Source organism: Apostichopus japonicus, chromosome 9 (genome assembly GCF_037975245.1).
Source record: "Apostichopus japonicus isolate 1M-3 chromosome 9, ASM3797524v1, whole genome shotgun sequence".
NCBI lineage: Eukaryota > Metazoa > Echinodermata > Holothuroidea > Aspidochirotida > Stichopodidae > Apostichopus > Apostichopus japonicus.
The window spans coordinates 16,036,137-16,049,175 of NC_092569.1; the positions used below are offsets into that span (position 1 = coordinate 16,036,137).

The 13,039-nt window shown below is 37.8% G+C and overlaps 1 protein-coding gene across 1 annotated transcript; it reads left to right on the forward strand.

Moving 5' to 3' along the window:
* Positions 1-1,118: 1,118 nt before the first annotated feature.
* LOC139974092 (lysosomal-associated transmembrane protein 4B-like) lies at positions 1,119-11,980 on the forward strand. The gene is made up of 7 exons (XM_071981010.1): positions 1,119-1,376; positions 2,459-2,570; positions 3,257-3,333; positions 4,486-4,602; positions 6,366-6,494; positions 8,296-8,388; positions 9,230-11,980. Exons 1-7 carry the CDS (start codon positions 1,287-1,289, stop codon positions 9,320-9,322), a joined length of 711 nt encoding a protein of 236 aa, XP_071837111.1. The 5' UTR covers positions 1,119-1,286; the 3' UTR covers positions 9,323-11,980.
* The last annotated feature ends 1,059 nt before the right edge of the window (positions 11,981-13,039 follow it).

Below are 13,039 nucleotides of genomic sequence, written 5' to 3' on the forward strand. Positions count from 1 at the left end.
TCAAGTAAAGCGGTCAGGTCGAAGTTCACATATGTTTTTGGTAGCCGAAGACCCCCCCCCCCAGAAAAACGGCGTAACTAAGTCAATGCCCGGGGCCCGCTGACAAGTAGCGAAAAATATAACCATGCACCGACGCCCTACCGATACCCACCAAAATGGGGAATTCAAGGGATCTATTATCCTCAACAGAGAAAGCCAGACAGTGCCATATCCGGGCATCTAGTGGTGCCAAATATAAAAATAAATGTCCTCCAAACCAAGGATTCGTGCGGTTATGGACTCTGTTTCGGAAGCCTCATTGAATTGCTACACGGCCTCTCCTTTCCAGACAAATTCCCCGGTACCCGGTAAATTCTTTCTGCATGCGGACGCCCATGTTGGGAGCCTAAAATGGATCACCAACTATTAGTGGCAACTTTATATAGGGAGAGGGGGGGGGGGGGTGGAATAAAGGTCAAGTATATTCATCAGCTTTGAACAAAAACGAAACTGAATGCTTCCTGTGTAACAGCTTGTAAATCAGAATATTATATGAACATGTTAATACATATCTTGGCGAACTGAAAAATTTGTCGAGTTGCTGCGTTACGAGTGATAACACTTCTAAAGTACAATGGGCATGTTTGTCAATGATAGACAAGTTACCGTAACTTGAACCAGTTTCAACAAGATGCATGTAACAAAGCAACTCGATCATTTGACAATTCTATCCAAACTATCATATTATTGTAAACCACACATATTGTATTTTCCACGTGTTTTCGTGTTGCACTGCATGGAACAGGAAGTTTGCGACGTTCCTTCGTTACCCCGCCTGTACCCCAGTAGCAGTATCTGTACCCCAGTAGCAAATAAATGATACTTTGTTTTCTTTTCTCAGCTAGCCTCTGGAAAAGATCCTAATAGAATCGAAAACGTCAGGCCTTCAAACTTTTAAATAAATAATCACGCTACAGACCTGTTTACACCCTATTCGATCACGGGACGGGATCATTCAGTGGTTGACCGATGGTTCCAATGAGGGATCAGAGCTTTATAAATGGCTCTGTGAAGGATATTAAGGGAAGAGGGCGCTAGTCAATTTTATTAATCGTCGAGGAAAGAGCCTAACAGGAAATAACCTACCGACCGTACCTAACCATTCATTGTTGTCGCACCAAGAGAACTGAATCACAAGCGAAAACAAACCCAAAATTATGCTGAGGAGTGGAGACACAACCATACATCTTCTAGTATTTTAGATTTTCTAAGACTGGTAGGAACAGATATTCAATACTTGAACGAAAATGATTCCTGTACGGCGAGAAGAACTACCATCATGCTGTTTGTGTCTTGATGTTCGTACAGGTTCCGTGCTAATAGGTGTTTGGCACTTAGTAAGTGTAAAAATAATATGCTTCACTGTACTGTGGTGTAACGTTAGTCATAGGCCCTTTGGTATCGCTACTGACAGTACTGTAGACTGTTTAGCCTAAGACCAATATCTAACCTAGGCCTAATTACGCAGTTGTCTTATAGGCTAGGTTTAAGTTAAGGTAGTCAAGACCAACTGCCGTTTAAGGTATTTAAAGTACGACATGAACAATGTGCCAAATGTTGAAAACACAAACAATATCCAAGTGACGAGTTGATACTGTTCCAATTCTCATAACCTAGTAGTAGTCCTAAGTTACAAGTAGGGCCACTAGTATAATTGAAAATGTTTTCCCCGACTTTTGATTATGACCTAAATACTGACTTTTTTCAATTCCCAACTTATGTTATGTTTTGTTTTATTCGCACTCAATTTGTTCATAATACAAAATATAACAGAGGTGACATTATAGAACGGAACAGATTGAAAGAACAAAAAGAGTAACAGGAGCTAAACACATAAGGCTGACAGAACGTCGACCCAATTCCGCTGGGGCCCAAGAGACACAAAATTGCACTTTCAATGGTAAATTTCAATAAAAGCAATAAATAAACTCTAAATATGCACATATTGCACACATTTTCTCCTGTCCAACATGGAATCGTGGGCCTTGCATAAGTCTGTAGTGAACCACTTTATTTTTTGTAGTTTGAAGCTTCTTTTTTAAGAGTTTTATTGATGCCTGTGTACCAAGAAGAAGACTTATACTTTTGCTAGGGCATATGGTAGGCCAGACTGCAACTCTGGCATATTTTGTATAACATTTTTTACACAGTGCATGAATGATTTAATTGTGAACGTAATTAAAACAGATTTTTGCTAAATTGCAGCATTACTTATAGGTTTTCCAATTTCAGCAAGAAAACTCTTGAGGTCAAAAGTAAAAAGTCCACCCTCTGAGCTACAAGTAATCAATGTTACACATCTTGAAATTAGTGAACAGCTTCCAGGTTAGCCAAAATATTAATCAAAATCATGTTTCCTGCCTCAGATAATATTGCTAAAAAAATTACAGATTCCATTTTTTTTTGGTTCCTCTCTAAGTTTGGCCAGCTATGTGGAATATTCCTGGTTTCACAGATGATCATCAGAGGTGGTGAAAATGACATCATCGAAAACGGCAAACTTGCTGGTTACGAAAGTCAACACTATAAATGTAAGTTTATACTGAGATTGAAAGTCAGGTATGGTAGGCCTACAGTAGATGCAACTTTTCACAATGATTGGCAGTGGCATGCAGAATGCACAGGATACTGTATATGTGGGTATGGTGTGAGGCAGATGGGATAGGGGGCAGACAACTTGCTGAACTACAGAAGTACACATAAAGGTCATCCAGTTTGCTCTGGACACCAATATGGTAGAGAAACAAGATGGTTTATGTACTCATGGTCAATTGCTACACTAGTCTTACAGTATACTCACAAGCACCTTCCCCTCCCCCTCCCTTCCTCCATCCCTCCATCCCTCCCTCCTCTCCCCTTTTTTTAATGATAACATAGATCTCCAGGAAAAGAGGTACTGAACACTTCTCAAAATTCTGTAACATGCTTTCATATAGCATAAGGAGCAATACACATAAACACTAGGGCAGGGGGGGGGGTTGGTAGGGGGAACCAAATAACTCTACGGTAATAGTTAAATCAGAATTTCTGATTCAGAATTTAACAATTTGGTGAATGGCACAGTGTGCTGTCCTTGGTACAGAAACCCACCTTAGATTAGCCAGTCAAGACGTGAGTCGGTGCTTTTACCTGCAGGTGAGGGATTGTATGGTGACGGATGTATGTTTAAATGGAATCGCATTATTTCAACTAAGTTTGGTTTTGTCTCGTTTTACAGCCGACTTCACCGTGGGACTGGTTTTGATTCTTTGTTACTTCATCATCACTATAATAATGATGAAAGGAGCCTTGGAGGTAAGTACAGTAGTTGATCGAAAAATTAATTTGCATATTAATGAGTGGGCAAGGCTTTTATACAGAATTCTGAAAATGCCAATATCTCTTCAACCATATGTCCGATTTAGTTCATACTGGGTATGGTGATGTATCTACATAGTAAATAAATGTTCTTTGCACCAACAATTTTACCTCATTAATATTCATGAGTGGTAGAGGCTTGATGGGAAATCTTTGAAAACAGTTTGTAAACACAATATCTCACAAACAAATTGCATCAATGTCATACTTGGTATATATGGTGGTCATGGTCAGTTGATGGTCCCTTTTGGTTTTGGTTCGCATCTCTTGAATATCAATGAATGGTCAAGAGCTTACCATAAAATTCTTAAAATGTAAAATTCAATATCTCTGCAACTGTATTTCCAATTTAGCTTCTACTTGTTTTGGTGATGTATCGACATATCAGTCTTTGCAGCTAAATATTTTACCTCATTAATATTCACTATGGGTGGGGTTTTTATGGGAAATTGCCAAAAACAGCTTGCAAACATGATATCTCAACAACCACAAGTTGAATCAATGTCAAGTTTAGTTCAGTAGGTAAATCTGATGAGTAGATTGGTTTTGGTTCCCATTCATGAATATTAATGAATGGGCAGGAGTTAACATAACCTTTGGTTCATGCTGTTATGTCGATGTTGGTACAAAATAAGCACATTTTCATGACATTTCCATTTTTATGTCATTAAAATTCATCAAACTGCAAGAAATGGCTTTTAAATACAAGACAAGAACCAAATGTTTCCATTATTTTCATCCTTGAAATATTAGGTTTGTCACACTACATTAATACAAGCAACCTTGTCGTTAATTATGTGCATGTCATGAATATTAATCAGTGAACTTAAAATTCTTCATCAGAACTAATCTCTGAAATACTGTAGCATGTCTAAAATTATCTGTATATTGTCATGTCATCCCCTTGGGTCTTCAAGGTGTCCTCTATTTTGTTGTTACGTCAGAGGCCACCCTGATACTAGCATGGTGTGAGTGACAAAACATGCGTTCATGGTACATGAGAGCCATACTGTGGATTTGATTAAGGAATTAAAGCTACTCTGAAAGTTAACGGTTACGTTCTTTTCTGTTTTGTGTTTATCGTTGCAGTACCGCTCTGGACTCCTCCTGCCATTCTTTTGCCTGCAGTTGTTTGATTTCTTCATAACTCTGTTAACATCGGTTCATCTGATGTCTTACTACCCGCAGTTGGAGTACGAAGAAGGGGTAAGGACTTGAAATGAATAGGTCTAGGTCCACAGGGAGAGTCTACAGACTTAATGCTGTATTGGTGACTACAGTGTGTCTGCCTTGTAAATACCATCTGAATGAATGGGTTTGATGGTAGGGGGGGGGGGTAAGAAAAGAACTGGAGCTGTGTCCAAAGCAGGAAGTTGGAGGATTGTACAGCATCCTGCAGCTATGTTGCTGAACAGTAGAACACAATCCTTAGTGCTGTGCCGTATCACACAATGTGACCTGCAGAGATAATCTTTTTTAGTATAGACTCAGCCGACAGGCTGTTTTGGGCGTGTGGACATTTTTGGGCTGTGTGAGGAGAAGCGTCAAGTTTTGAAGGAGGAAAATAAGGTTCTGTAAATAGGTAGACAAAAGCAGGTAGATTTCTAGTAGTAGCTGATAGTAAGGTTAGCGTCATGTTGCGGATGAGTGTTAGAATGTGTCGTCACCCTTGTTCATGTACTGTGTACAATGGGCATTATTTGCTGATCACAAACGAGGATGCTAAAAACTCTAGACTTCCTTCCAGGTTGCAGACCCTTAAATAAATATTGAATCAGCTGCTGTCAGCGTTTTACTTACTGTAGCTGTAGTACTGGGATAGATTACGTCTACCCTACACGCAGTGTTTACAACCACAGTCAGAAAGCCATCCTGCTGTAGCTGTAGTACTGTAGTAGGGATTACGTCTACCCTACACGCAGTGTTTACAACCACAGTCAGAAAGCCATCCTGCTGACATTTCAGATTCTATTATTTAAACAAAGCCAAGCACTGAAGAAATAGGTTCTGTTTTGACAGGCTCTGTCTGCACAATTAGAATTCTCCCTTCATATCATGTTGATCATTAATACTTAACTTTCATTTTAATAATAACAATAAAATGTGTCAAATTAGGGGGCTCTCCATCCAGGCCGAAAAGTCAACAAAGGCCACCGTCGTATCGTCCCTATTTAGTCCCGCCAAACTGTCCCCAGATTTATATGTGTACCACTGTACCGTCCCCAGTAAATATCCCTTAATTTTGGCAAAATGGCCCTGAATAACTTTTGTGTCATTTTCTTTTGTTCATGACTCACTGATGCAAGGCAACCCATATCATTGCAAAATGTCATTGCCTCGATTTACATGGACTATATCTATTTGTTCTTTATTCACGATCAAAGAGACTTCCATGTTTTTAAAGATGGATTCTTTTTTTTTGTCCTGGACAAAAATACTTGTTTCTAAAAATGTGGTGTTGTAAATTGGTCATTTGTCCATCGTGGTCATCCTAGAGACAACACTCCTTTTACATACAGTGTAGTTAACTAAACCCTTCAATGTTTTAACATTTGGTCATTAACATCTATACTATATGATGTTTCTGGATAACCTGTAATGATACTGTCCCCTTAAATTATCTTCATGTAATAATTACTGTCCCCTTAGATTATCTTCAAGTTATTATTACTGTCCTTAAATTATATTCCTGTTATAATTTACTGTCCCCTTAAAATATTTTACTGTGATAATTACTGTCCCCTTTATCTTTTCTCCTGTAATAATTACTCGTCCTTAAAATTATTTTCCAGTAACAATGACTGCCCCCTGAAATTATTTTCCGGTAATAAATAACTGTCCCCTTAAATTATTTTCAGGTAAAAAATAACTGCCCCCTTAAATTATTTTCCGGTAATAATAACTGTCCTCTTAAATTCGTCGATAGCATCTACTCAATCTTGTTGTTTTGTTTATTTTTATTTCCTTAGATGACTAGGGATAAATTTCCCAATGACCAGGAGTTCATGCACTGGAAGGAGAACCTTGGGATGGTGGACGAGGGCCGTTGGTTTGTCTTCATTGCTCTGGTTATGTTTCTGTGCATCATGACTGTGAAGGTAAGTCGATCATGAATCCGAGCGCAAATCCATACATCAATATTAAACAAAGTCTCTTAAATGACCTATTCTACTGTTTTGCTTTATAACAATTTAAAAGAAAACAAAAAATTGACCTTAAAGGGTGCCCACCAACTGCCATGGTGTCCCTTCGTTCAAGATGGCGTAGGGTACCACCATAGTGACTCGTGGAGCCGATGTTTTGAGAATGTGCTCAGTCAAACGTGGAGACCAAATATTGTTGGGGGAAAAAATACCTTGTGCCCCCCATTCATATTTGGAAAATTGCTTTGGTGTCCTTTTGAAATCTGAAAAATGGTGCCCTGCCATCTCAATGAAATGCCAAGGAAATCTTGAAAAATTTACTTGTCCCTATCATTTCTTTATTGAAACCGTTTTTAATATTATGTACAACAACTTGCATTTTCCTATGCCATTTCTGGGGGGATGGGGGGGGTGGGACCTATAGTGGGCCTCGATCCCAACTTGTGTGGGTTAAGGTAGCCTATTATGTTGGATTGTACTTGCACAGGTGTCTAAATCAGCCGTAATTCTAAGAGCATTGTCTGACTGATAACTTTTAAATGGAAATAAATTGATAAAATAAGAATGTTGTATGGGTGAGCTACATCAACACCGAAACCAGATAGCATATCTTTCTCTGAGGAGAAGAATTGCTTATTTCATCACAGAGCCACAACTCCTTAAATGAAAGAGTAAGTAACAGTACACTCCCGGAACAAATGTTCTATAATCTCACTCTGAATATCACAAAAAGTACAGAGTCAGACTTTCCCATGGTGTGAAGAAGCTTACTTAACAGTCTGATCTGAAAATATTAGATTATTGATTTGGAAACTGTTGGCCAGGGTATTACGTAAAAACCTATTCCAATCTTCAATTGTCAAGGTTATCAAAAACATTAGCCCATTTACGGATAGTGGTAAGTTTCTGACTTTATCCGAACACAGGAAATAAATACATTGGGAAATAGAGTTAGGATGTATGACCTTATCAAGCCAAGTAACATCATGATTCGGGAAATTACAGATTTGACCAGACTCTCGACGCCTCTCCAAAGGAATCGCATGATTTTAATCCTGTATGGAAATGAAACCTTGGGAGATTAAATTTACTACCAAAAATTGTGCAAGGTTAAAGAATGCCAATTTTTTTGTCAAGAAAGGTCACTCATAAATTTGAGATTAGCCTCATTTAAAAATGGATAGATGATAATATTGTCATCGATGTAAATGTAAGAGTTAATCCAGAAGAATTGATTACCGTGAAGATCCGTTATTGGACCACTAAAACAAATTTCACACCAAGCCTGAAGCCAAAGTCTGAAGTCACTCACACTTTTCCTGTGCAGCCGCAAAAGTGTGGAATAACTTACCTCAATCAGTAAGACTTGTTCCAACTTTCATTTATGTAAACTTTTTTCTGCTGTTTCTGCAAAGCGCCGCCATGAGCACCTTCCGTCGGATACTGGCGCTATACAAAGTGTCCATTATTATTAGTCTTATTCTATTTAATTCCTTCCCTTAATGTCTTTGCTCTTTTCGAATATTTGATAGTTTGCCTGTTAATTTCCAACTGTTCTCAAGTTTTAGAAAGGGGGGGGGGGTGGTGAGGGGGGTATTGTCAAATACTGCAGAAATGAAAAAAAAAATGGTCACCATAATTTTTTGCAAGCTCTGTCCAGAAATAATTCTGGTTTTTGCAGATTCATCAGCAGCTAATTTTCCTACCGTATTTTTCTTTTCATTTCATTTATTTTTCTCTTTTAACATGTATCTAGGTTTACTGCATTGTCTGTGTTTGGGCTTGCTATCAACACATCGTCTCTGTGGAGGCGAGAGAGTACCAGGCTTGTATGACCGAGGACCCAGAGGTTAGTCAGTACCCACGGAGGTCAACGTGATAACAAAAATCACAGATAGATCCGTTCAGTTATTTTCCTCTATTTTACGAGGACTACTTTATTAAGCTACAACTGATGGCTGTTTGATTGGTGTTTAATTTTTGTTTTTGCACAAAAGAAATCTAATATTTAGCACAAAAAAAAAAAAAAACTGGATGAATGTGAAACATGCTGCATCGAAAAGGGATGTATATTACTGTAGTTGGTCTATTCCATATTGGAAACTGATCCAGTAATGAGGCAGCTTATCTCATGCACACTGTACACGTTATTATGCAATTCGTCCAAACAGGCTCTGGTTGTGCTCGTCGGGGCTTCGGTTTTAAACCTGTAGCCTTGTACTGTAACCAAGCTTTGCACACCTGTTACATGGCATACATACAGTATTAATTACGTGGCTCAACCTTCACAAATTTAAATATGTAACAACATACTAGTGATACTATCCAGCATGGTGAAAGCACTATGTGTGTAAAATTCAGTATTCCCCAGTGATAGTCACACAAGGAGGAATGAAGCAAATTTGATTGAATTCTGAACATTTTGTTGCCATGACGAACTCAAGGACAATGCAAGAACGGTGTCTTCAATCCATCATAATATTATTATTATTCCCAATTTTGAATTTTTTTTTTTTAAGGTTCACTCATCACCATAGTTTTGGCAATATTCCAAGAATTTGGTGCAAAAACACAAAAAAAGAGGGCCTTTATCAGAATGCAGAAAGCAAACAAGGCATATTACTTGTGCATAATTATCTGTAATTATCTTCCATTCTAACGATCATTGATTTCTTGTCTTTGTCTCTCAGGTAATGGATCCCCTGAAGCCCCCCTGCTACAACGACGCGCTGAAGGACTCCGTGTTCAAGCCTCCACCGCCCCCGTATCTAGACTTTCATTAGTCAAGTATGATCGTTGCATATTACGTGAATGTTTAGTCGTCGTTAGGTGGGAAAACCCGAAGCAGAAAAACGAGTTTGCAATTTCTCTTATGTGGTTGAAACGGAAATAAACCGAGAGACATTAAAAACAAAGCACAATTTCGAAATAGTGTGAGAAAGGTGTCTATGAGTTATTTCTCTTCAAAGGTAGGGTTCTTTTTTTTTGGAAATAATTATAAAATAAATTCAGAATAGATTGATGGTAGGAAGTTTATGAGACTTTAAGGGGTCAAGGGTCAAGGTCATATTCAGTCTCTAATTCCTTTAGGTTCTTCTTCTTCTCCTTCTCACAGAAGTTATTTCAAAACGTACCTATTGTTCGTTTCGACCGTTTTGGATTTTCTATTCGATCTCGTAATGCAAGTTGCGTTTTCATCTTAGTGTAACAATCGTATGCCTGTGAGTAAATCGCAGTTGTCGAAGTTTACGATGTTGTGGTGGAAGAGGAACTTGCTGTAAATACAAATTAGGTCATTGCTAAAGTTGTCTCTCCTTCTATAAGGGGTAGGGTTCACACACTGAATTGAATTGGATTTGTTTGTTGTTGTAGTGTTATTGTTGCCTTTGAATAGGCTTTCCCTCCACAACTAAAACCCTGATATAATGTCCCTTCCAAACATGTTAGGAAAACTTTTGTCAAAGTCAAAGAGATGTTTTGTAGCAATTTTTGGTTATTTGGGTAACAACATCTGCTTCTCTTCAGTTTAAGGCAGTCTAAAGTATGTTACTGTTGTTTAAATATATAAATGTATTAGTTATGAATGATGCGTGGCCTTGCAAGGGGTAGTTAGTCATCATCAGACAGTTTTGAATTCGAACAAAGAAATAATGCAGTCAGCATTTTTGGTCTGTTGTCCTGTACAGCATAAAATTTCTCATTTATTTCACAAACATGAAATCATTTTTATTTTTTCATGTTTTACAAGACATTAAAATAAAACAATCCTTATCTCTCCTTAAATTTAAAGCACAAAGTTGGTTCATATTTTTCAAGACATTCAAATTAAACAATCCTTATCTATCCTTAAATTTAATTTAAAGCACAAAGTTGGTTCTATACAAATGACAAACGCTCTAGCCTCCAATTTCAATTCGACATTCAAGATTTGCTCGCATGCTCAAAGCTGGTCTGGTTATATTTCTTGCTATTTTCAAGGGCAAATTCTACCGTACCCTTGCTTTACATTGCCTTTTTTGTGTTTGTTTCTGTATGTATATTAAAATGCAGTGTGTTTATACTGTGTTGTTGCTAATGTGAGATGTCTAGATGGTCAGGTTACGAGGACCATAGTGATACTTTAGCTAGGGATGATGTTTCGGGCTACCTTGGAAAGTTACAAAAAGGAAAAGAAAGAACTTTTTACAAAAACATGTTATTTTTCCAAGTATCATGACTTAAAATACAGCCCAATATTTAGCTCATTTTTTGGGTGACTTTTTCCTCCCCTTCTGTATTTATTCATGTTTCAGACATATTTTGGAAACACAGAATAACATCCTTCTCTGAACTCCATCATGTGATGTTGATTATCTAAGACCATTGCTTTTTTTTATCATCAAAGGCTGGTTGGTTTTGTTGCTCTTTATTCTTTGCATTACATAATCTTTTTGTGCTTTTTTATTCGCATTCAAAATTCATTTGATATATGGGTGACATGAGAGGGGGGAGGGAGGGGGGGTGAAGGGATGGTGTGGCTGCTGTATTTAATTTCCTTTGTTGTTTGAAAAAGAAAAAGATGTACCATGATGCTAAAATCCTTCCCAGCAAACACAAATATATTGCTATGGGCATAGGCGTAGGAGCCCGCGCGCGTTTAACATGTTAATGTGCATATCATATAGGCATGCATCGGTTATTACATCACATGCCAATAACATACAATCATTTGCCGTGTTATTACCCTTCCATATTGGTTATAAATTGTTTGGGAAGATGTTACAATAATAATGATAATAATAATATCAGTTTAAAAATTATCATCATATTGGCCGAATTTTCACAAAAAAATTGTGGTTGAGGGGGGGGGGGGGGCTGCAGCCCAGCCCTCCGGCTCCTGTGTATTTTATATCTATAGATGCAGAAAATTGTAAACTCGATTGTTAAGTCATTATCTTTATACACTGGAATATATCTTTAAGTTTGACGGTTTACAATATGCCCTGTTTGTATTAGTATTAGTATCAGGTATTCTGGTAACAGAACATAAGGTTAAGCGTTGAATGAGCCGTATTGGTTGATGGACTATGCATCTAAATATGGGGAGTAAATCTTGCGGTTATCACACTGTGTTCATATTTCATGTCAACTGTTTTTCAAAGTGTAAGCAATGTTCATTGTCAGATATCATCATGTTTAAGAAGCCATGCGGAACCTGTTTTATGGATAGGAGGAGGGGGGAGCGCTAGGGGGCATAAAAAATTATTAAAATAGTTATTCATTCTTAAATGAGACCATTTTTACTTTTTTTTTTGGTATTAATTAACTATGTTAATTAAAATACGCAAATGTTCGCTTATTATTACGTTTAGCAAATAAATATCGTCGTGAATTGTATTTTTCAAAAAAAAAATATGACTTTGCTCACAGATTTAAGTTCAATAAACTGCTTAGTCAATAAATTTCTTTGGTGTCTGGTCTTTATAGTGGAAACAAGTACCGTGTCCCGTGGCAATGTGGATCGTCATCATATCACTACGACCCCAACCTCTCCCCCTCTCTATCTCTTTAACCACCTCACCTATTCCTCATCAATTCCCAATTCTTAGGGATTGAGTACTTCATCTTCAAAATAAATCATCGTCAAGGTTGTAGAATTAACAGGGACAAAATAAGAGGAAGCGAACGTAACAGTGACGTCACCAGAATATTTCCGAACCTCTTGTAGCTGCATAAAATCCTGCTAAGTGCCTTCACATACATAGGAAACCACAGTGATAATTCCTGGCAAGTAATGCCTTAACAATGAAAATAACACGATTTACCCAGTCTATATGCTATCTTAGTTTTAGCCGGGAGAATTATGTCATTTTGCGTCAAAATGGATTCGTAGAACTGCATTCCTCAAACTGATTCAGTGAAAACCAATTTTTGTAGAACACTTCTTAATATCTCTCTCCCCCCTCTAAACCCCTTTCATGTCCAATCGTCTTTCACCCAACCAGCGAAAAATACAAATATTTGGTGTGTCTCATATTACATGAGAGAGATATCGTTTCCTTTTGTTAAGAAAAACAAAAAGAGAAAAATACATCCCACGTTTTGAGTTTTTCATTTAACGTCTAGGCTTAAAGGCATTGAAGACTCGCGCACAAAGAAACGTCTCATGCCGGCAATCTGACCTAGTTTCGAATGAGGTGTAACAGAAGTGTTAGACACCACCAGCTTGCTACCGTCGGTAATTAGACACTAGTGTACAGTCAATATATATAGCTACGGTCAATACCCACAACACAGTGTACATAGCAGCGATGGACAACCCAGGTCTAGATAAAAGATAACAAGGTATCACGTTTCATTACTGTCTGCATTTTGCATTTTGTAGCGACAAGAAAAAAACTGCACTAGCAAGAAACGGAAAGTTACCGTAACTTTTTCAGATGGCGGCACGCGGTTCGGGAGAGTCTTCGGCAATGCCTTTAATAGCATATTTCTAATATCTCGACTTCACGTGTTTACTT